General features: G+C 44.3%; 1 protein-coding gene across 3 annotated transcripts; it reads left to right on the forward strand.

Moving 5' to 3' along the window:
• The first annotated feature begins 1636 nt into the window (after positions 1-1636).
• LOC103127433 (sulfotransferase 2A1-like) lies at positions 1637-20778 on the forward strand. 3 transcript variants are annotated; one of them, XM_060173151.1, is made up of 7 exons: positions 1731-1837; positions 2567-2771; positions 3599-3807; positions 5182-5308; positions 11716-11810; positions 15351-15531; positions 18978-20778. In XM_060173151.1, exons 3-7 carry the CDS (start codon positions 3610-3612, stop codon positions 19088-19090), a joined length of 714 nt encoding a protein of 237 aa, XP_060029134.1. In that variant the 5' UTR covers positions 1731-1837; positions 2567-2771; positions 3599-3609; the 3' UTR covers positions 19091-20778. The 3 variants fall into 3 exon arrangements, with proteins under 3 accessions (XP_060029139.1, XP_007538396.2, XP_060029134.1); XM_007538334.3 differs by lacking the exon at positions 2567-2771 and having other exon boundaries at positions 1638-1837; XM_060173156.1 differs by lacking the exons at positions 2567-2771; positions 11716-11810 and having other exon boundaries at positions 1637-1837; positions 5258-5308.
• The last annotated feature ends 978 nt before the right edge of the window (positions 20779-21756 follow it).

Here is a 21756-nt window from a genome sequence, read left to right on the forward strand (position 1 = left end):
GTCAGGCTGCACCATGGAGAAGAGAGCGGACGTCCAGAGCAAAGGGGTACACAATTCTTTATTATAGGATGGGGGGGGAGGTTTGGTTCAGACCACGTGGAGCCAGCCGGCAATGGCCGACCACGGAAGGAGAGCAGTGAGCGAGACCTCAGAGAGGGAAAGCCGAGAGCCCAGAGAGAGAGAGGGGAGGGGTGAGGGGGCTGACTGCAGATTGCTTAGGGTGTTTAAGTCCTAAGCAAATATCCTTTAACTCCTGTATCTCAGCCTCAAGGTCACTTAACCTTTTGGCAGGAGGCCTTGTACATATCCTGAAAATAGTAAATATAGCCATGAGAACCCATGGTGTAGCAAAAATTAAAGCGTCTCTGAGATCGAAAGCCTGTCCCAGGAGAGAAGGATAGGATGTCTGGGACACCTCCTCATAAAACGGAAAAAATCCCATGGTGGAGGGAAACGCGGGGCCACAGAAGTGGGCGGATGCCACTTACCTGTGTCTGGGTGGTTTCGGAGGCTCTGGCCAGGCTGGCTTGCTTCACGGGCGGGTAACAGAGACGCGGAGACAACGGCTGGGCAGGGAAGCTGTATTTCTTTATTCAGGAACAACGATTCATAAACTAAGACAAACTAATCACCAAACAGAACTCTGCTGTCTCTTTGCGGCGGCACAAACACTCCCTCTTACTCTTGAACTCAGGAACTCTCCAACTCTGGCACTCTGGAACTCTCGTATTGGGGAACCCTCTGAAACTCTTCCACTGTGGAACTCTCTCTTACTCTGTAACTCTGAAACTCTCGAACTCAGGAACTCAGGAACTCTCGGACTCAGGAACCCTCTCTCGGGGTTCCTTGGGGCGGGGCCAAGCAGGCCCGCGAAATTAACAGGACTGATCCAATTCTCTTGGCGGGGGAGGGCTAGAACAAACCAATATAAAGCATACGACAACTGAGCATATGAAAAGGAAACAAGGCTAAATAATAGGGACCATATCAAACTGAAAAGCTTCTTCTACACATGAAAACCAAACCAGGGGGCCTGGAGGTGGCACACCAGGGGGAGCTCACAGATTACCATGCACAAGGACCTGTGTTCAAGTCCCTGGACCCCAACTAGAGGAGAAAAAGCCTCATGAGGGATGAAGCAGGGTCACAAGTGTCTCTCTGTCACTCTTCCAGTCTATCTCTCCATGCCCTCTTGCTCTCTGTCACATCCAAAAAAAATCAGTAAATATTTTTATTGTTGTAGTTATTGATGTTGTTGTTGTTGGATAGGACAGAGAGAAATAGAGAGAGGAGGGGAAGACAGAGAGGTGGAGAGAAAAATAGACACCTGCAGACCTGCTTCACTGCCTGTGAAGCAACCCCCCTGCAGGTGGGGAGCTGGTCCTTTCACTTTGCACCACGTGCACTTAACCCACTGCGCTACCACCTGACTCCCAATAAATATTTGTAAAAGAAGGAAGGTTCCTTTCATAATTCAGAGCCTGGTCAGGATCATGAACCTTGAGCCTCTGTTTGGAAGTTTCAAATTCCTCCAACAGCTGACCCTCCCACATACCACAGGCACTACCTTCCCCGCCCCCAAAAAAAAATCCTGGCAGAAGAAAGGGTCACTCTTGTCTATAAAAGCTAAGCCTCCAGCTCTCCTTGTGACTCCCAGCAGTGACTGTTACCAGAGCTGCTGGTTCAAGTCCAAAGAGCATCATGTCAGACAAGTTCACATGGCTGGAAGGCATCCCAGTACTAACCAAGTGTCTATCACCTAAATTCCTGACTGGAGAGTGGAGGGATTTTGTCTTCAGGGAGGATGATGTCCTGATACTGGCTTTCCCCAAGTCAGGTAAGGGGGCAGGGCAGACGGGGAGATAGTATGTGGGTGTGGAGGGGGTCTTCAGTCACTGAGAAGGTGACAGACCTCTCCCTGTCATTATACCATATGTGTGACATTTTAGGGGGACATGAAGTTGTATTGTGATGACAGTCACACTCAGAAAAGCTAAAGCTGGGCAGAGACACTATAAAAACTTTAGAGGAGACAGAGGGTGCAGAAGGTTTTCAGGGACCCCCAGCAGTGAGTCTTAACCCAGATTGCTGTGTCTGTACAGAGATGGAGGAAGACGGCCAGAAAAAACACAGGAAAGAACTCTGAGGGGGCATAGTGGTGGCAGGAGATGGTGCACCTGCTTGAGCCCACACATTGCAAGCACCTGGGTTTGAGGCTCCATTCCCCAACTACAAGGCAGAAGCTTCACAAGAGGTGAAGCAGGTCTTCAGATCTCTCTCGTTCTCTTCTTTTCTATCCCCTTGTGCCTCTCTTAATTTCTCTCTGTTCTATGACAGAAAGAAAGAAAGAGAAAAAATGGTCACCAAGTGTGGTGTACTTATAAGGCAGCACCAAGCCCCAGCAATAATCCTGGTGTGTGTGTGTGTGTGTGTGTGTGTGTGTGTGTGTGTGTGTGGTGGGTGGGGGGATTATTGTGTAAAAAGGTGGATTTGTTATTTAACTTAACTGTGGATATATATATATATATATATATATATATATATATATTCTTTTTTTTTTTACCAGAACACTGATCAGTTCTGGATTGTGGTGGTGTAAGGAATTGAACCTGGGACACTGGAGTCTCAGGCATAAGAATCTCTTTGCATGACAACTATGCTATCTACCACTGAAACATTGGGAATCTTATCACAAAATAGTCAACTGTCCCATTTTGCCATTTAAATATCTGTAATTTTTACTAGTCATTGGAACCAACTGAATAGAAAGTGTGAGTGAAATGTCACACTTAAAGACAAAAAAATAAAACATTTTATTTTAATGGAAGACAGAATATCTCGAATGAGATGGAAAAAATGGTTTCAGAGATATTTGCTGGGAAGTGATCTTTTCAGATCCAGGGATTGATAGGGGAAATCCCTGTTATAGATAGCAGCTGTTGTCGAAGCTGGAAAATTTAAGAAATGCAGTGATGGCCCAGCTGTGTGTGCCAATATGCTGCAAGAAGAGGAGGGAGGTGGAAGGGGATTCATACTGTGTGAAGCTGAGGACTCTAGAAGTGGCCCTGGTGGTGCAGAGTCAGGGGTAATGACCTCCTGTGGAAAGCACTTCAACTACATGGGAGAACCAGGGACAGTCCACTGACAGATGAGGAGGCAACAACATGCCCCAGTTGTGGTGTGCAGGAGGGAATAGTATTCAGCCCTCAAGAAGACTGGCTTTCTGCCAGTCCTGTAACAGGAGCCAACTGTGAGGACCTGGAGCTAAACTGCCTCAGCCTGTGGCAGAGGGCAAACACTGCAGGGTCCCTCCTGCAAGAAGGGTCTAGAGAGTCAGCCCCAAGAGCACAGAGAGCAGGATGGTGGCTTCCAGGCTGCTGAAGGTGGATGCAGGGGACTGGGAGAGGAACTGATTCTTGGGGGAAAAGTTCAGATTGGACAGACCTGGTATTAATGTAACACACACACACACACACACACACACACACACACACACACCTGAGATCCACATGAAAATGGGATGTTTTGTTAGGCTGACCTAGTAACAAAATGTCTTCACTCAAATCCAAAACTGTGAGCATATATCCTTCTCATCTAGGGACTCACTGGATGATGGAAATCCTCTCCCTGATCCGCACCAAGGGAGATCCCAAGTGGATCCAATCTGTGCCCATTTGGGACCGTTCACCCTGGTTAGAAGCCAAGAACTTGTATGAAGCCTTAGAGGCACAGGAAGGTCCACGTCTCATCAGCTCCCACCTCCCAATCCAGCTCCTCCCCAAGTCTCTCTTCACTTCCAAAACCAAGGTCAGTGCTCTGTGGTCAAAGTCTGTGTGGCCATAACAGACCTGGTGAAACCTGGTCTCTCTCTGGAGGAGGATGAGTAGGGGTGGAGAATGTCTCTGTGGGCCTGAGACTCTGCAATTGCTGGTGTCAGCTTCCACACTTAAGGACATCCCACTGGCTCTGCACATCCCCAGGGGCAGAGAGGGTCTCACCAGAGAGTTGGACACACACCCCTGTTGTGAATTCAGCCAGAGCCTGGGGCAGGACTGTGCAGTAGACAGCGCCTTTGCTGCATAAAGAAGCAGCAGGTTGAGTGGATGGAAGCTGGGGGGAGCCCCCACCCAGCCTGGCCCTCAGGAGAAGCAGCCCCTTCAGACACAGCACAGGGACCGGGGCTCCTCTGCTGGCTCAGGGCAAGTCCTCCCAGCACAAATCTGCACAGGGGGCTGTGTGCTTGCTGGGTGTCAGTCTCTTTGGGCATGCAAAGGGTGAGGGGTGCTTATCCCGGGATGCTCTCAGTTCCTTACCCCCTCGGTATGTTTATTCAAAGACAAAAGAAGAAGAAAGAGTTTCAGTGTGGACAGCCCAGAACTCTACTGGCTTCTGCCTTGGGACCTCACCCACCTGCCCTCATTAACCTCCCAAAGGTTACTCCCACCACGTGCGTGTTCCACAGGAAAAGGCGCCCTGGGGAGCGCAGAGACTGTGGGAGTTGTAGTTTCTGCTCCCCTCATACATAAATTCTCAACCTCCCAGACTCAGCAACCAGAACGCTGAGATCAGCATTCCCAGAAGGGACACAAAGACCCAGGGTGAAACTTGCTTCCATCAGCTCTTAAACCTAACCTCTGGAAGGTGCCAATAAACTAGTGAGACTTTTTTGCTTTCCCCAAAGATAGATGCTTAGATTGTGTGGCTTAGAATCATTTTTCTTGAGGCAGAAGGTGGAGCACCTGGTAGAGTGCACAGGCTACCACAGGCAAGGACCCAAGAGTTAAAGTCACCATCAACAGTGGGGGAAGAAGCAGGGCTGCAGGTGTCTCTCTGTCTCTCTCCCTCTCTATCTCCCATTCCCCTCTCAATTTCTGCCATATCAAGTACTGAACTAATTATGAGTCATAACAAACAGTCCTAGCCTTAGAGACAGAGACCACTGCAGTGGTTCTCAGAGGGGCTGGGATAGATGGTAAAGGAGGACCCATGTGTGGAGACAGATGGACACTCAAAGTTGGGTGACGGTCACTGTGCAGATAACCAGAGTGGGTATCAGAATGCTGCACCCCTGAAACTTCATTCAGTGCCATAACTTCTGTGACTGCAGTGTCCATGCCTTTTCCAGAAAGAAGAATGGGAAGCTCACTGATGTTTCACTATCTCACTTGTTTCCCATTTTAGATTATTCATCTCATCAGAGATCCCAGAGATGTCCTGGTGTCTGGTTATTTTTTCTCAAAAATATTTTCTTATACAGAGCCATCAGCTTCACTGCAAGTACATTTTGAGAGGTTCCTGCAAGGAAATGGTGAGTGGATGAGATACGGAGCTGGGGTGCAGAGTCCCCTGTCACCCCCAGGGCTACAGTCTTCCTGGTTGCTGCACCTTTCACCTCCCCGTGGGCAGAATGCTCAATGCCAGAAGCCAACGCTACTCAAAGCACAGCCTGACCTGCAGAGCAGTGAGCCCAGAGCCCTGTCAGCTGCCCTGCCCTTCCTCACCCTCCCACAGGGAACTTGGGGCCCCTGCAGCTCTGTGGACCACCCCAGGGAAGCCTCAAGATAAACAGGCACACACACACACACACACACACACACACACACACGGCCTCTTAGATACCAAGAACAGGTTTGAAACATCTTTGCAAAACTCCCTTAGTCTTTTGTCCTGTATGTCTCAGAACCCATGCACCATTCTAGAACCTCCATGATACCATTAGGCAGAACCCTTCCCAAAGCAAAGGCCTCACCAAAACATCCGAGCCCTCAGGCTTCTCCTGTTACAAATGACCAATGAGTGACGCTCCAGTGTCCAGTCAACCTCCTTGGTGACCATTCACAATCTGATTCTCCCACAAGCAGGAGTTCCCCCTGCCCCTCACCCCAAAACCCCTCACCCCAACCCCCACCCACTCAGATCATTTACCACAAACAAAATGGAGAGGCCAAGCTGTGAGCACCCATTAGAGCACACATGTTAAAGTGCACAAGGACCCTGGTTCAAGCCCCTGTTCCCCAACTGTCAACGGGAAGCTTTATGAGCCACCAATGAGCAGGGTTGCCAGTTTCTCTCTTTCTCCTGTGTCTCCTTTCCTCCTCAATTTCTCTCTGTCTTTATACAATACATAAATAAATAAAATAAAATAAAACCCAAGGAATTGGCTGACAATTCCCCCTTCGCCTCCTCCCCCTCCCCCTTCCCTTATTCCTCCTCCTCCAACTCCTCCCCTTCTTCCTCCTCCACTCTCTCCTCCTCCTCTCCTCACGAGCTAGTTGAAACTGTCTCTCAGTGTTCCCAAAGGAACTCTGATGAGGCTGTTTCTTCTTGGCTCCAGTGTGCCTCCTGCTTTATACCCCTGCACAGTGTTCCTGAGTGGGTGTGGCCTGGAGGCCTTGGGCATGTTTCTGTCCCCTGGGCCCCATTACTGATTACAAATTCACATGCGGGGGGGGGGGGGAGTTCTTCTGTCCTCTGAGTTTGCCTGACTGTGTTTTTATGGAGGTTCGGGCTTGAGCCTCCATAAAAATGTAATGGGACACTGATTCTCAGAAGAGTAGTAGTCTCTTCTGAGAATCAGTGTCCCATTACTCCTTGACCTTGAGGGTTCAGGCAGGCTGAATGGTTGTAAATATGGTCCATTTAAAATGTGTCAAGGCTGACACAGTAGGGGTCAGGCAATAGTGCAAACCCCACACCTGACCTTTCTTTTAGTTTTTATTTTATTTATTTTAATATTGTATTTTTATTTTTATTAATAATGATTGACAAGATTGTGGGGTACAGTTCCACACAATTCCTACTACCAGAGTTTCACATCCTATTCCATTGGAAGCTTGCTTATTCTTTTTTTTTTTTACTTTAAAATAGATTTATTTATTTTATAAGACAGATCAAGAGATCAGAATAGCACTCTGGAGGTCAGGCGGTAGCGCATCAGGTTAAGCGCACATGGCGTAAAGCGCAAGGACCGGAGCAAGGCGGCTCCCGCTTCACAGGTGGTGAAGCAGGTCTGCAGGTTTCTTTTTTTTTTTTTTTAAGAAAGGAGACATTAACAAAACCATAGAATAAGAGGGGTACAATTCCCATAACCCGATCTCCATATCCCACCCCCTCCCCGAAAGCCTTCCCATTCTCTATCTCTCTGGGAGCATGGACCCAGGGTCGTTGTGGGTTGCAGAAGGTGGAAGGTCTGGCTTCTGTAATTGCTTCCCTGCTGAACATGGGCGTTGACTGGTTGATCCATACTCCCAGCCTGTCTCTCTCTTTCCCTAGTAGGGTGGGGCTCTGAGGACCTATTCTTTATCCCTCTGGGAGTATGGACCAAAGACTTTTATGGGGTGCAGAATGTGGGGGGTCTGGCTTCTGTAATTGCTTCTCCACTGGACATGGGTGTTGACAGGTCAATCCATATCCCCAGCCTGTACTTATCTTTCCCTAATATGGTAGGGCTCTAGCAGGGGTGAGGTTCCAGGACTCATTGGTGAGGTTGTCTGCCCAGCCAAGTCAGTTGGCATCACAGTAGAATCTGAAACTTGGTAGCTGAAAAGTATTAAGATGTAACGCAGAAAAAATTGTTTGATAGTCAGTAACCCAAAGGTAAGCATATAGCAAGTGAGATTTGGGGTCTTCATGTTGGAAAAATCTAGGAAGCCCATTTTAGGTATATTCCAAGAGGTCCATGACTTTACTAATTTTTCCCTGAGCCTGATAGGCTAACATGCAGGTGGGCTGAAAGTATTGTCTATAAAAATGCTGTCAGAGTTGGGAATAGGACTAGAAAGCTAGATCAGGGCAGAGAGAAGCTCCCAGATATGGGGAAAGTATATAAATACCACTAACTATAAATCCCATCAATCTGACATCAAGCCCATGTCTACCCATACTCCACACACAAAGCTGTGCATCTGCATCCCCGCTGGTCAGAACTCACATTCCATGGTCACAGCTAGGAACATTCTAGGCTGCGCTCATTTCAGGACCCATCTTCCACCAGTGGCTGAACATGTTGACCCAGCCTCCCTTTGAAGAGTGGAGCAGTCCCCACCATTGTTGTTCTACATTGCGGGCAGAGGGTTTATGATGTTGTTCCTGATGGAGATGACCAGTGACGGTGGAGAGAGGATCTGTTAGAAGACTAGGCCTATCATGTCTGTGTGGTAATCCCAGGATGCCTTGACTAGGACCCCAGATGATGGGATGGTCTTGTAGTGACCAAAAGATCCATCATTAAAGCATGCCAGTCTCTTGCTCTTGTCCAGCTTCTGTAGTCCCTACTTTATCTGGCAGAGCTAGGTTTAGAGTGATTGAGGGAAATGAAATAGGAAGTAGGTGATGAGGGTATCTAGGTCTAAGTAGGAAATATTTGATTAAGTACTATATGGAATCTTTTTTAGGTCCTTCTACTTCCTTGCTGTACTTATTGAGTCACTGTAAACTATTGCTCACTTTTACTTTAAAGTATATATTTTCCCCTAACTTATGAATACATGTATGCTTGTTCCCTATCTCATGTGCCCTGGTCTATATCTAGGTTCAATAACTCTGCAAGGAGATGTACCACCCAAAATGGAAATTAGGAGTCCTATGGGCTAGGAAAAGTCTCACCCAAGTATTGTTATCTCTTTTAAGGTCACCTCATATGTCTCTTTCGTTATTTACAGAGCCTCTCAATCTCTTTTTTAGCTCTTTTACATTTCTCTCAGTTTTCTCTCATTCATACTTGGTCTACATAACTCGGTTTTCTGCTTTTGTTATTCTGATCTCCATTCCCTCAGCTTCATTCTTCAGTCCAGTTATTTATTTATTTTTTTACCTTCTTCAGTTAAAGTATTAACTTGTTCTGCTAGCTGGCCTTTTAGCTCAGCTATTTTAGCTTTCAGTTCTCTAATTACATCAAGATAGCTCCTGGTTTTTTTCAGGGTCTCATTGGTTATTTTTGTATATCTGATAGTATTTTCCTCAAAATCTTTCATCACTCCTGTGTCTAAAGCACCAATTAGTGTTTGGATACTTTTCTCATTTTTAGTTGTTTCTGGCTTATTTGGATTTTTTTCTCTGGGCTCCTGCCCTGTTTCATTGCTATAGTTTTTTTTTATTATTTGTTTTCCCTTTTATTGTCCTTTTTTTTCTTTTTTTATTGTTGTTGTAGTTATTGTCATTATATGTTATATGTCATCATTGTTAGCTAGGACAAAGAGAAATGGAGAGAGGAGGAAAAGACGGAGGGGGAGAGAAAGATAGATACCTACAGACCTGCTTCAAAACCTGTGAAGCGACTTCCCTGCAGGTGGGGGGCCAGGGGCTTGAACCAGGATCTTTACACCGGTCCTTGAGCTTTGTGCCTCCTGCGCTTAACCTGCTGCACCCTACTCCTGATTTTTTTTTAACCATTTTTGGTGTGTTTTGTAGTTTGTGTTCTAGCCATTGTTCAGTTATTGTGTTGGGTGACTTCTAGTCTGTTGGCTCCCAAACAACTGAAGTGAGTCACCTTTTAGTCTGATTCAGGAGTTGCTAGGGCTGTTAATGTCTACCACTGCCACTGCCTTTGGAAGAGGAGATAAAGTCTCATGTGTTTAAATTGAAGTGGGGATATATGAGTGAAATACCACAAAAGGGAGTAGGAAAAACCACACCAAACCAAACTCCTCTCACAAATGAAATCACAAACAAACCTCAGCAAATACAATAATGGCAACAAAAGCAAGATTGAACAAACAATAGAGAAGGAAAAAATAAATAAGAGAAAAGGAAGAAAAGAAAAAGAAACAAAACAAACTATAAAAGCCCCAACAAGACCAAACCAAACCCCTCCCACAAAAGAGAAAACTGTCCACCAGGAGCCAATATAACAACTACACAAAATCAAATAAAAAAGCTTAAACCAAACTCCTCTCACAAATGAAACCACAAGCAAACACCAGTGAATATAAAAAAAAGCAAATATTGATCAAACCAGAGAGGAGAAAGAAAAAAAATACAGGAAAAATATCCAAACACCTCCCACAAAAGAGAACCAAATCAACCACCATTAAAGACAAAAACAGCAGAAGGAAAGATAGATCAGACCAGAGAGAAAGAAGAAAAAAAAAAAGTAAAACCACACCAACAGAAACTCCGACCACAGGCAAAGTCACAAAGAAACCTCAGCCAACAAACTAACAAACTAACCAGCAGACAGCCTTTAAGTCAAGTCAAGCTAAGGGAGCAAAGACTCCACCCAATGCAAACTGTAGCTTGGTTCTGTCTGCAGCTGAAATCCAGTAGGGCAGTTTTAGATGACTCTCCACTGAGTTCCGACAAAAGGGTCAGCTTTGGAATCCAGCTTGATGAGTTTAACTCCTCCAGTGGGCATCCTTGTCTCTGCCCATTTCCCCAGACAGGCCACTTTCAGCCTAAAAGATGGATGTAAGGGGGGTGGAAGACTCATAGTTTGCTTTTCTTGGTCCTTGTCAGCTGCTTTCTGCTGGTTTATAGATGAGTTATAATACTGCATCATGGTTCCTCTTTGTTCCCTTCTCTATAGTTTATCTCCTACAGGCCTAGAAATCCTGCTCTCACTTGCAATTCCCAGGATTGAATCATGATGGGATTTTTTGGAGAGTCTGTCTGGTTGCTGCTTTCAAGACACCATCTCAACTCCACCCCCATTTCTACTTTATTTATTATTATTATTGGATAGAGACAGTAAGAAATTGAGAGAGGTGAAGGTGATAAAGAAAGAGAGAAAGAGACAAAGAGACACCTGCAGCCCTGCTCACCACTTGTAAAGGTTTTCCCCTGCATGTTGGGACCAGGGGCTCAATCCTGGGTCCTTCCACACTGTAACATGTGCGCTCAACCAGGTGCACCACCACCTGGCCCCCTTGTCCCCTTTCTTTTATATCTAACTCAGAACTTCCCCCTACACTCTTGACAAGGCTTCAGGGCTCAGTCTTCTCATTGTTTAAATAACGACATGAAGACCATTGAGGGTCTTCACTGGAGACAAGCAGGCACTGCAAGTATTATCTGAACCTGCAAGAATGCGGATCTAGTGCGCACAGGCAGCTATAGATTAGAACAATCTTACACACAACAATTGTGTATAACGAATGCTCCTCTGAAGGGAAGAACTAACCACTTCTTACACCTGCCAAGACTACAAAGTCATGAACAAATGTGGGTTAAAATATGGTTTAGGGAGACTGGATAAACAGCATAATGGTTCTGCAAAAGACATTCATGCCTGAGGCTCCCAGGTCTCAGGTACCAGGTTCAATCTTCAGTACCACCATAAGCAAGAGCTAAGGAGTGCTCTAGTAAAAAAAGAAACTCTGAGATGTGAATAAGGAACAATAATTTCAGGAAAGAATAAAGTCAAAGACAGGGAGGTCACCTTCCAGCACTGGGTGAAAATGCCAATAGTCCAGACATGCAAATGCTCAGAGACAGCAGGAAGGGAGGAGGGGGAAGGATCCAGTCCTGGGACCATATGGTCTCTGCACAGCTGGTCTCAGAGACCTGGGAGCTGGAGTTAGAGCCTGCTTTGAGCAAATTAGACTTACCTGGCATTGAATGACATCTTTGATCCTGATGATTCCTCACTCAGCAGATAGACACCAACAGGAGGTGTCAATATGCCAGGTTTGTGCTGGTTACACTCAAGGTCAAGATGGTGGGGGATCACAGGATTCAAGGACCTGTCTCTCACTGCCCTCTCTCCCCATTCCTGTGCAGTCAGCTATGGATCCTGGTTTGAGCACACACGGGGCTGGATGACCATGAGAGGGAAGGAGAATTACCTGATGCTGAGTTATGAAGAGCTGAGGAGGGTAACTATGGTTGTGGGGCTGCCACACACCCTCTCCCCCCATCTGCCTCCCTCTATCCCACACCCCCTTGTGTCTCTGCCACCTTCCTGATCACAGCTGGCCTTGTGCAGGCCATCAGCAGTGGCACAAGGCCCTGTTCTCCATGACATCTCTGTGCTTTTGTCACTTCTCAGCTCCTGACTCCTTGTGTCTGGGTCCTTCTCTATTCTACCTCCCAACATATTGAAAGTTGTCCTTTATGTAAAAAGAAAAAAATGTATGGATTTTTCCACAAAAAATGGGGGAAATGGTGGCTCACTGGCAATTGTAAATGCACTGAGTGGATTATCTGTCTCTCAGCAGAGAGGACTATCGCTCCCCCCACTCATCCAAGTCTCTCTTCACTTCTGTGCACTTGCACTTGCACTTGCTCCCTCCCTCCCCTCCTCCCTGGAGTCAGAGCCCTGTGCTTAGCTGCAATACCCCAACCCCAGTCCAAACTTCACCTTGTGTTTCCATTTTCTTCCTTTGCTTCTTAAGTACCACCTATATGTGTAGTTATCTAGTATTGTTCCTGCTCCCTTTGGCTTATCTCACTTCACACGATTCCTTCAGTTAAATTCAAGATCTAGAAAAGAACAATGCCCCATCATTTCTCTCAGCTGAGTAGTATTCCCTGTGTTTATGGACTACAGCTTCCTTACCCACTCATCTGTCACACATCATCTGGGTTTTTTCCACCTTTGGATGTAGATGTACATAGTTTTCTTTGGATGGTGATTTTGTGTTCTTTGGTGAGAACCTCACTTCCAAACTTTATTTTTGTGGTGGCTTTATATTTTTCTTGATGGCAGCCTGATAGTCCTGGCTTATATATGTCACGTTCTTCTGTTTTTCCTTACAGCCTGCATCTTTTTTTTTCTCTCTCTCTACTCTTGAGTTTTTATAATTGGTGTGACTGGTATAAAACATTCAGTTTCAGAATAGTGGATGTTTTCACTGATTTATGGCTATCTATGTTCTGAACATTACTCATTGGTGGAAATTCTCTGATATTATGTCTTGGAAAGTGTTCTCTACTCCCACTTCCCTCATTTTTTTCTCTGAGATGGTAGAACTGCACTCGGTGGGGACATCTTCAACCCAGATATGGGGGTGACATCTGAATCTAATCAACACAGAAAAATGAAATTAACATAGAAAACCATAATTATTTTGACAGTGAAACTACAGGAATGACAAGTGATGAACATAAATGCTGTGAGATGTGCTCAAAACCCATAGAGAGGGGCAGGTGGTGGCGCACCGGGTTAAGCGCTCACATTACAGTGTGCAAGGACCCAGGTTCAAGCCCCTAGTCCCCACCTGCAGGTGGCAAGCTTCACAAGTGGTGAAGCAGGGCTTCAGGTACCTCTCTGTCTCTCTCTATCTCTTCCTCCCCTCTCAACTTCTTTCTGTCTCTATCCGATAATAAATAAATAAAAATATTTTTTTTAAAAAAACACATAGAGAGCTCACAGCCTTGGCAGAGAACATTGCCAGTCAGTGGACTCTGTAAGGAAAGAGAACACAACACAAAAAAATGCTTCCTTCTTCTGAAAATCAGCCTCCAGCACTGCCTCTGGATTTCTTTCTAATCATCAGTGCCTGAGGCCACAGAAGAGAGGGGCTGAAGGACCCAGGTTCAAGCATTGGATCCCACCTGCATAAGGGGAGACATCATGGGCATAAGTCACATTGTAAAGAAAAACACATCGTGAAGAATGAAACTGAACCACTATATTTCACCAAACACAAAAGTAAATTCCAAGTAGATCAAGGACTTGGATGTTAGACCAGAAACTATCAGATACTTAGAGGAAAATATTGGCAGAACTCTTTTGCACATAAATTTTAAAGACGTCTTCAATGAAGCGAATCCAGTTACAAAGAAGACTAAGGCAAGCATAAATATATGGGACTACATCAAATTAAAAAGCTTCTTCACAGCAAAAGAAACCACTAACCAAACCAAGAGACCCCTCACAGGATGCAAGAAGATCTTTACATGCCATACATCAGATAAGAGTTTAATAACCAACATATATAAAGAGCGTGCCAAACTCAACAACAAGAAAACAAATGACCACATCCAAAAATGGGGAGAGGACATGGACAGAATATTCATCACAGGGGAGATCCAAAAGTCCAGGAAACACATGAAAAAATGCTCCAAATCTTTGATTGTCAGAGAAATGCAAACAAAGACAACAGTGAGACACCATTTCACTCCTGTGAGAATGTCATACATCAGAAAAAGTAATAGCAGCAAATACTAGAGAGGGTGTGGGGTCAAAGGAACCCTCCTGTACTACTGGTGGGAATGTAAATTGGTCCAACCTCTGTGGAAAACAGTCTGGAGAACTCTCAAAAGGCTATAAATAGACCTAACCTATGATCCTGCAATTCCTCTCCTGGGAATATATCCTAAGGAACCCAACACACCCATCTGAAAAGATCTGTGTACACATATGTTCTTAGCGACATAATTTATAATAGCCAAAACCTGGAAGCAACCCACGTGTCTAACAACAGATGAGTGGCTGAGCAAGTTGTGGCATATATACACAATAGAATACTACTCAGCTATAAAAACTGGTAACTTCACCATTTTTAGCCGATCTTGGATGGACCTTGGAAAATTCATGTTAAATGAAATAAGTCAGAAACAGAAGGATGAATATGGAATGATCTCACTGCCAGGCTAAAGTTGAAAAACAAGATCAGAAGAGAAAACACAAGTAGAGTTGGTGTATTGCACCAAAGTAAAAGACTTTGGTGTGGGTGTGTGGGGGGAAGAATACAGGTCCAAGAAGGATGATAGAGGACCTAGTGGGGGTTGTATTGTTATATGGGAAACTGGGAAATGTTATGCATGTACAAACTATTGTATTTATTGTTGAATATAAAACAATAATTCCCCAGTAAAGAAATTTTTAATTTTTATATTATCTTCATTTATTGGATAGAAACAGTCAGAAATCGAAAGGGTAGGGAAGATAGAGAGGGAGAGAGAAAGGGAGACACCTACAGCCCTGCTTCACCACTTGCAAAGCTTTCCTTCTGTAGGTGGGGACCCGGGAGCTCAAACCCAGGTCCTTGTGCACTATAACATGTGCGCTCAACCAGGTGCGCCACCACCCGCCCCCAGTAAAGAAATTTTTTTTTAGAGAGAAACGTTGCAAAGAGGAATGAGAGAGTAACCCTAAAACCTACAGCTCAATTAAAAAGTTAAAAATAAAGTCTCTTTAGAAGACCCAGCTGCCTCCATGTTTTACTACTAAGATGTCTTGAGCTCAGTTCTATGAGAAAATCCCCTCAACCTTGGCAGCTTTAACACCTGGTTGTTTCTGTTTGACTCTTTGACCTTCCTTCCTCTTGGTCAACCAGCTCAGACAGTTCTCAACCATTCACTTTGGTTCTTCTCTCCCTTCCCTTCTCCTCATTCTGCCATTTCTGCACTCTCATCCTTCTCTGGCATCTTTCCTTTTCCTGTCATCATTTTATTTTCTCTTCTCCAAGGACACAAGGAGCACCATAGAGAAGATCTGCCAGTTCCTGGGCAAAACCTTAGAGCCAGAAGAGTTGAACTCAGTCCTCAAACACAGCTCCTTCCAGGCTATGAGAGAAAACAAGATGTCTAACTACACACTTGCTGATGGTGTTTTTGTGAATTTGAAGAATGGGTCATTTCTGAGAAAAGGTAAAAGAAATTTTCTACTTTACTGGCTCTGGCAATTCATGGATGGGCTTCTGTTTAATGTTGATAATAACTGGGATTGAGAGGTATCTGAGTTGTGTCCTGGTGGGCATGTCTTTTTCACAGTCAAGAAATGGCCATAAGCATTTGAAAAGTTTCTGAGATCTGACCTGGACCCATGACTCAGCTAAGGTCACTCAGACAGTCTTGTCTGATGTGACATAAGCCTGTCCATTCCACAAAGAGTGACCAAATGAACCCCCACTCCTGCCCGATGACCAGCCGTGATTGACCTGGGACAAGAGGACAGATGTGGGGGTGCTCATGCTATTGGTCACCCCACAAGTGATAATAGAATTGAGAACTATCTGACACCGAGAAATGTAAAAAGGAAAAGAAGAAGAAAAGAGCTTTTTTTTTTTTTCACTTAGCTGAGAGCCTGTGTTGTTGTCATATACTGTGAGAACCCTCATGATAAAAAGTCCTGGTCCATTCCTGGTTCAAGGTGAATGGAGCATTTCTCCTGCTTAGAGAAGGATGATCCTACTTAGTCATTTGAGGCCAGCCATCCATAAATGAGGGCAGGAGACCCACCTGTCTCGTGGCTACGTGGTCAGAGTATTGAGAAAAAGAGTCTTAGAATCTTTTACTAATTCATAAAACCTAGTGTGTTTTGTCAAAGGCTTTCGTTTGGTTTGGGACCTTTATAGGGTGGAGTGTTGGTTTGTTGGTTTGTTTGTTTGTTTGTTTTTAGGTGCCCTCTATATAACTCTCTCCCCACTTTTCTCTCAGCTCATAGGCAGCTTTCTTCATCAGTTTTGCATTTCTCAAGTTCCTAAGAGCTTTGCTTTAGGGTAGATGTTTGTTGAGGATATTATCTTTAAAACTCTCAACCTTTCTTACTCCCCAATGCACTTCCTGAATTGTAAAGAACACTATTTTTATCCTTTTTTTGTAAGTCAGAAACACAGAGCCAAGGAGATAGAACAATTGTTATGCTCAAGCTTTCATGCCTAAGACTCTGAGATTCCAGATTGAATCACTAAACTATACCTGAATAATTCTCTGATTAAGAAAAAAAAAAAAAACTTAAGAGCATAGCTCCCTCTAGTTAAGAGGTTAAATTGAAAGGGACAGCTCCCATAAACTCTGCCTTTGTAACTGAACCTGCTTTAGAAGTATGGGTGCTATAAAAGGACAGGCAATGGGACCTAACAATTCCTTATGTTGCCCATGACAAGAAAGACTAGAAGCTATCAAACAGTGAGCTTCCTCTTGTGCACCTTTACGTCCTGTTGCTCAGAGCTTCTCCTCCAGGAGGCAGCCATATTGGATTTCCAACCCAGTCATGGATTTCTGTGTGGCTAAGAGAGCAGAGGGCAATATCTGCAAGAACACTGACAACAATGATAGACTAAAACTGCAGTGTGGCTCTTACCATTGAGCTGGTGATCTGATTTACTGTGTAGTTGGAATTAAATCTGCACAATTCCATAGACTGTTATTTTCCTCAGAAAGGTGTGATAAGTGTGACCAAGCTCTGAGAAGCAATTCTGTTAAAATATAATAGGTCTTAGCAACTAGAGTTTTAACTTAAAGTGGTCAAATTTTTTTTTAATATACCTAAAATAGACCTACTAACTATTTCCAAAAAGTGGTCAAATTTTATTAGCTCAGTTTTCTGGAAAGAATGGACATAAAAGGAGAGAGAGAGAGATTTTAGTTAAAAAATAAAGGCTTCACAGGGGTAGAAGGCACTTGTGGGTTTAAGACAATCAAGGCTTATTACATGGCCAGGCCCTTGAGTCCATAAACTAGTTACCAAAGTTCAGCACTATGTGTTCACTCTCTCTGGTGAAAGGTCCTGGGGAGTGGAGCTGGCATGGAGCCAGGAAAGAAACCCCGCTTCTGGCAGGCTTGAGGTTAAATAATTTGGTTAAGTCTGTCAGCCTGATGTCAGCTGTATGTTAATTACATTTATCAGCTGTATTCTAATTATGCCCCAAAATCCGTGCTGTGTCACAACAGAGAGAGAGAGAGAAATGAGACAAAAAGAGAGAGGGCAGAGGTAGATAGCATAATGGTTATGCAAAGAGACTCTCATGCCTAAGGCTCTGCAGTCCCAGGTTCAATCCTCCATACCACCATAAGATGGTGATCTGGAAAAAAATTAATTAATTTAAAAAAAAGATCAGAAAGAGAAAGAGAGAGGAAGTGATAAAATGTTATAGGAATACTTACCCTCTCATAGGCTGATCTATGTCTTTTCTTTCATCTGAAAAGTACAGAGAGATAACAATATTAATATAAAATCAATCATATCAGCCATGATCAAGGAAGTCATAATTATGTACTAAGATGTTCTGAAAAGACACGTTCTTATTGGGGCTGTTCACTCCAGCCTCCTAGCATGACATTTGGATCCTTTCCTTTCCATTTGGGGCCAGAATAAATACCTCATCTTACACCCATCACACACAACAAAGCACTTAGGGCTTCCTGGTGATGACTCTACTGGGACCTAGCTGACTTTCAAATCCAGAGAGCTTTACATTATAGCCATGAAAGTAGCTATTATCTCTACTATTGATAAGCAAGTAGAAAATGCCTCTTATAAAATTGCCATTCTGTTACCTTTCTAGAATAAGAGGAAGGAAGGAAGGAAAAAAAGGAGGGAAAGAGGGAGGGAGGAAGGGAATTTAAAGAAGAGGACATAAACATATTTTTAGTAATATCTCATTTTAGTTTATAAATTAATTAAAATATAATATCTCATTTTAGTCTTATTTATTTATTTTTATTTATTTTTTAAAGATATTTATTTATTTATTCCCTTTTTGTTGCCCTTGTTATTTTATTGTTGTAGCTATTGATGTCGTTATAGTTGGATAGGACAGAGAGAAATGGAGAGAGGAGGGGAAGACAGAGAGGAGGAGAGAAAGATAGACACCTGCACCACCTGTGAAGCGACTCCCCTGCAGGTAGGGAGGGGGGGCTCGAACCGGGATCTTTATGCCAGTCCTTGTGTTTTGCGCCACGTGCACTTAGCCCGTTGTGCTACCGCCCAACTCCCTTTATTTATTTGTTTAAAAGAGAGAGGAGAGCACTGCTCAGTTCTGATAGATGGGGTACTGGAGATTGATCCTGGAACCTTAGAGTTTCAGGCATGAAAGGCTTTTGCATGGCCATTACGCTATCTCCCCAGCCTGCCATACTAAATTCTTATACAAATGTGATTTGTATAAGAAATGAGCAGGTGGCCTTTCCCCACAGGATGGTAGAATGAGTCTAACCCAGTTGCAGACAGATGTGAAAGTCAAGGAAGTGCAGCTGTTAGTGCTGCAGGACTTTGAACCTGCTGAGTGAGACCTGAGCAGCAGGTGCTGGAGGAGTGGGGCTGGGACTCACAGCCCTGAATCTCACCTGAAGGTCTGTTTCCTGTGGGTCAGGCATTTCCGGGGACTGGAGAAACCACTTGACGGTGGCCCAGGCAGAGGCCTTTGACAGAGCATTCCAGGAGAAGATGGCGGGTCTCCCTCCAGAGCTGTTTCCCTGGGAGTGACGTCTGAACCAAGTCTCTAGATTCCTTGTGACTGTTGCTCACTGTTCTCTCATCTGTCTATGTGTCGGGTCGGTGAATAAAATTACTTATTTCAGGTGGGAGCATGGACTTCTCAAATCCAAGAACCTACAATGGCTTTGAGAATTACTATAATGACTATAAATGGATTTCGAATTCATTTTTCTTTTTTCCTTCCAATTTCTTTTTCCTTCTTTTCTTCCTTCCTTTGAGAGAGAATCTCCAAAAATTAAGCCCCCGAATACACTTATAGTCTGTGTTTATAATATGATTATAGTGTGTTTGTAAGAATGCCCCAGAGGGGGATTGGAGGGGGGAGAGACAGCATAATGGTTATGCAAACAGACTCTCATGCCTGAGGCTCTAAAGTCCTAGGCTCAATCCCCCACACCATCATCAGCCAAAGCTGAACAGTACTCTGGTTAAAATAAAAAAAGCCCCAGAAGTTGCTTATTAGAAAGCTGGGTGTTAAATATAATTACTAGAAAGCCCTATTACTCTGACCACATCAGTCTAGAGTAATTCCAAGAATATCTCTGTCCCCAAGGCCACGGGGGAAGAAGGCCCCTAGCAGGAAGGCCAGAGCTGGGTGGGGCCAACATAGAGCTAAAAGGGGGAGAAACGGTTGGGGGAGAGGGGGGTGGGCGGTAGCACAGCTGGTTAAGCACACGTGGCTAAGCACACCTGGCATAAAGCGTAAGGACCTGCGGGAGCCCCGGGTTTCCCCACCTGCACAGGATTCACTTCACAGACGGTGAAGCAGGTCTGCAGGTGTCTGTCTTTCTCTCCCCCTCTCTGTCTTCCCCTTCTCTCTCCATTTCTCTCTGTCCTATCCAACAACAACGACATCAATGACAATGATAATAATAAACACAACAATGGTAAAAACGACCAGGGTAACAAAAGGGAAAAATAAAAATAAAAAAAGGGGGGAGAGCCCTGCCCCACTAGGAAAAGAGAGAGACAGGCTAGGAGTATGACTCGACCTGCCAACACCCATGTTCAGTGGGGAAGCAATTATAGAAGCCAGACCTTGCCCCTTCTGCACCCTATAATGACCCTGGGTCCATACTCCCAGAGGGATAAAGAATAGGAAAGCTATCAGGGGAGGGGATGGGTTATGGAGTTCTGGTGGTGGGAACTGTGTGGAAATGTACCCCTCTTATCCTATAGTCTTGTCAATATTTCCATTGAGTAAATAAAAATTTAAAAAAAGAACTAAGGGGACACACATATTATTAAGTCACATATATTATTAAGTCACAGTGGTACATAATAGAAAAACTGAATGTGCAGAAGGTTTGACTAAGTGCAGGAGTTTGAGATTGTGCAAGTGGTCATGCAGAAGGTCAAGTAAGTAAAATCAAAGAATGGAGACTGAGTAAGCAGTAGATAAATAGAGCACAAGGCCAGAAAAATGAAATGCCTTATATGAAAAATAGAATGTACTATCTGCATCAATAGTGGCAAAGGCTAACTGCCATATTTTGCTTTTGTATTTCTTTCCTGCTTGCTTGCAAAAGCTGCTTGCCACATCTGCTGCTATAACTTGAGCCTGCTTCCTCAGTGCTAGAGAGTATAAAAACTGAAACTGCGCCTTTGTTCAGGGCCATGAGTTTTCAGAGTGATCTGAATTCTCGGTCCATGCAGATAAACTCCTTTCTCCTTCACCCACCTCGGCTCCAGTCTTTTGACGCCTTCCTACCAGAGGGTGTTTGATGAGACTCTGCACCTGCCCAATTCCCCTGCTCACAGAAGACAATGTTTTTGGTAGCAGGTGAGAGAGAAGGTAAGAAATATACTGAGGTAGAGAGATGGTGAGTGAGTGAGTGAGTGAGTGAGTGAGTGAGTGAGTGAGTGAGTGAGTGAGTGAGTGTGAGTGGTACCACAGCCCTATTCCACTACTCAGTGCTCTAGAAAGAACAGAAGGAGGAGATGGTGGTGGTAGTAGTGGCAGTGGTGGAGGAGGAGGAAGAGAAGGAAGAAATTCAAGAGACCATGATGCTGTGAGTCTTGCATCAGATCTACTCTCCCTGAGGACAGTGATGTTCTGTTTTCCATTCACAACTAGTCTTGGGAGACACACACACTCAGTGAAAGTTTTCCGTTCTCTGTGCAATGATAGCCAAGCGGAGACATGTTGGAAAGCATTTAAGTAGAGGCCCTGGGTCAGGCAGGAAAGTCATTTTGCAGAACCATGATGCTGTTGCCAGACCAGCCTTCTGTTTTAGATACAGATAGATATATGATAGATGATAGATGATAGATATATGATAGATGATATATGATAGATGATAGATAGATATAGATAGATGATAGTAGGTAGATAATGATAGATAGATAGATATAGATGATAGTAGGTCGATAATGATAGATGATAGATAGATAGATAGATAGATAGATAGATAGATAGATAGATAGATATAGATGGATTTTAGGGATCTGTAGCCCTGCTTTACCTCTTGTGAAACTTTCTTCCTTCAAGTGGGGCCCAGGGGCTTCAACCTGGGTCCTTATACATTGTAATATGTGTCCTAAGTGGCCTTCCCCCCCCCCAATGAAAAAGAGGCCCAGAGTGGTAAAATCACTCATGCAGAAAGTCCTGCCCTCACAGATTTATTGATCAATCAGCTAACTAATTAAGTGGA

This window comes from Erinaceus europaeus, chromosome 2 (genome assembly GCF_950295315.1).
Source record: "Erinaceus europaeus chromosome 2, mEriEur2.1, whole genome shotgun sequence".
NCBI classification, from domain to species: Eukaryota; Metazoa; Chordata; class Mammalia; order Eulipotyphla; family Erinaceidae; genus Erinaceus; species Erinaceus europaeus.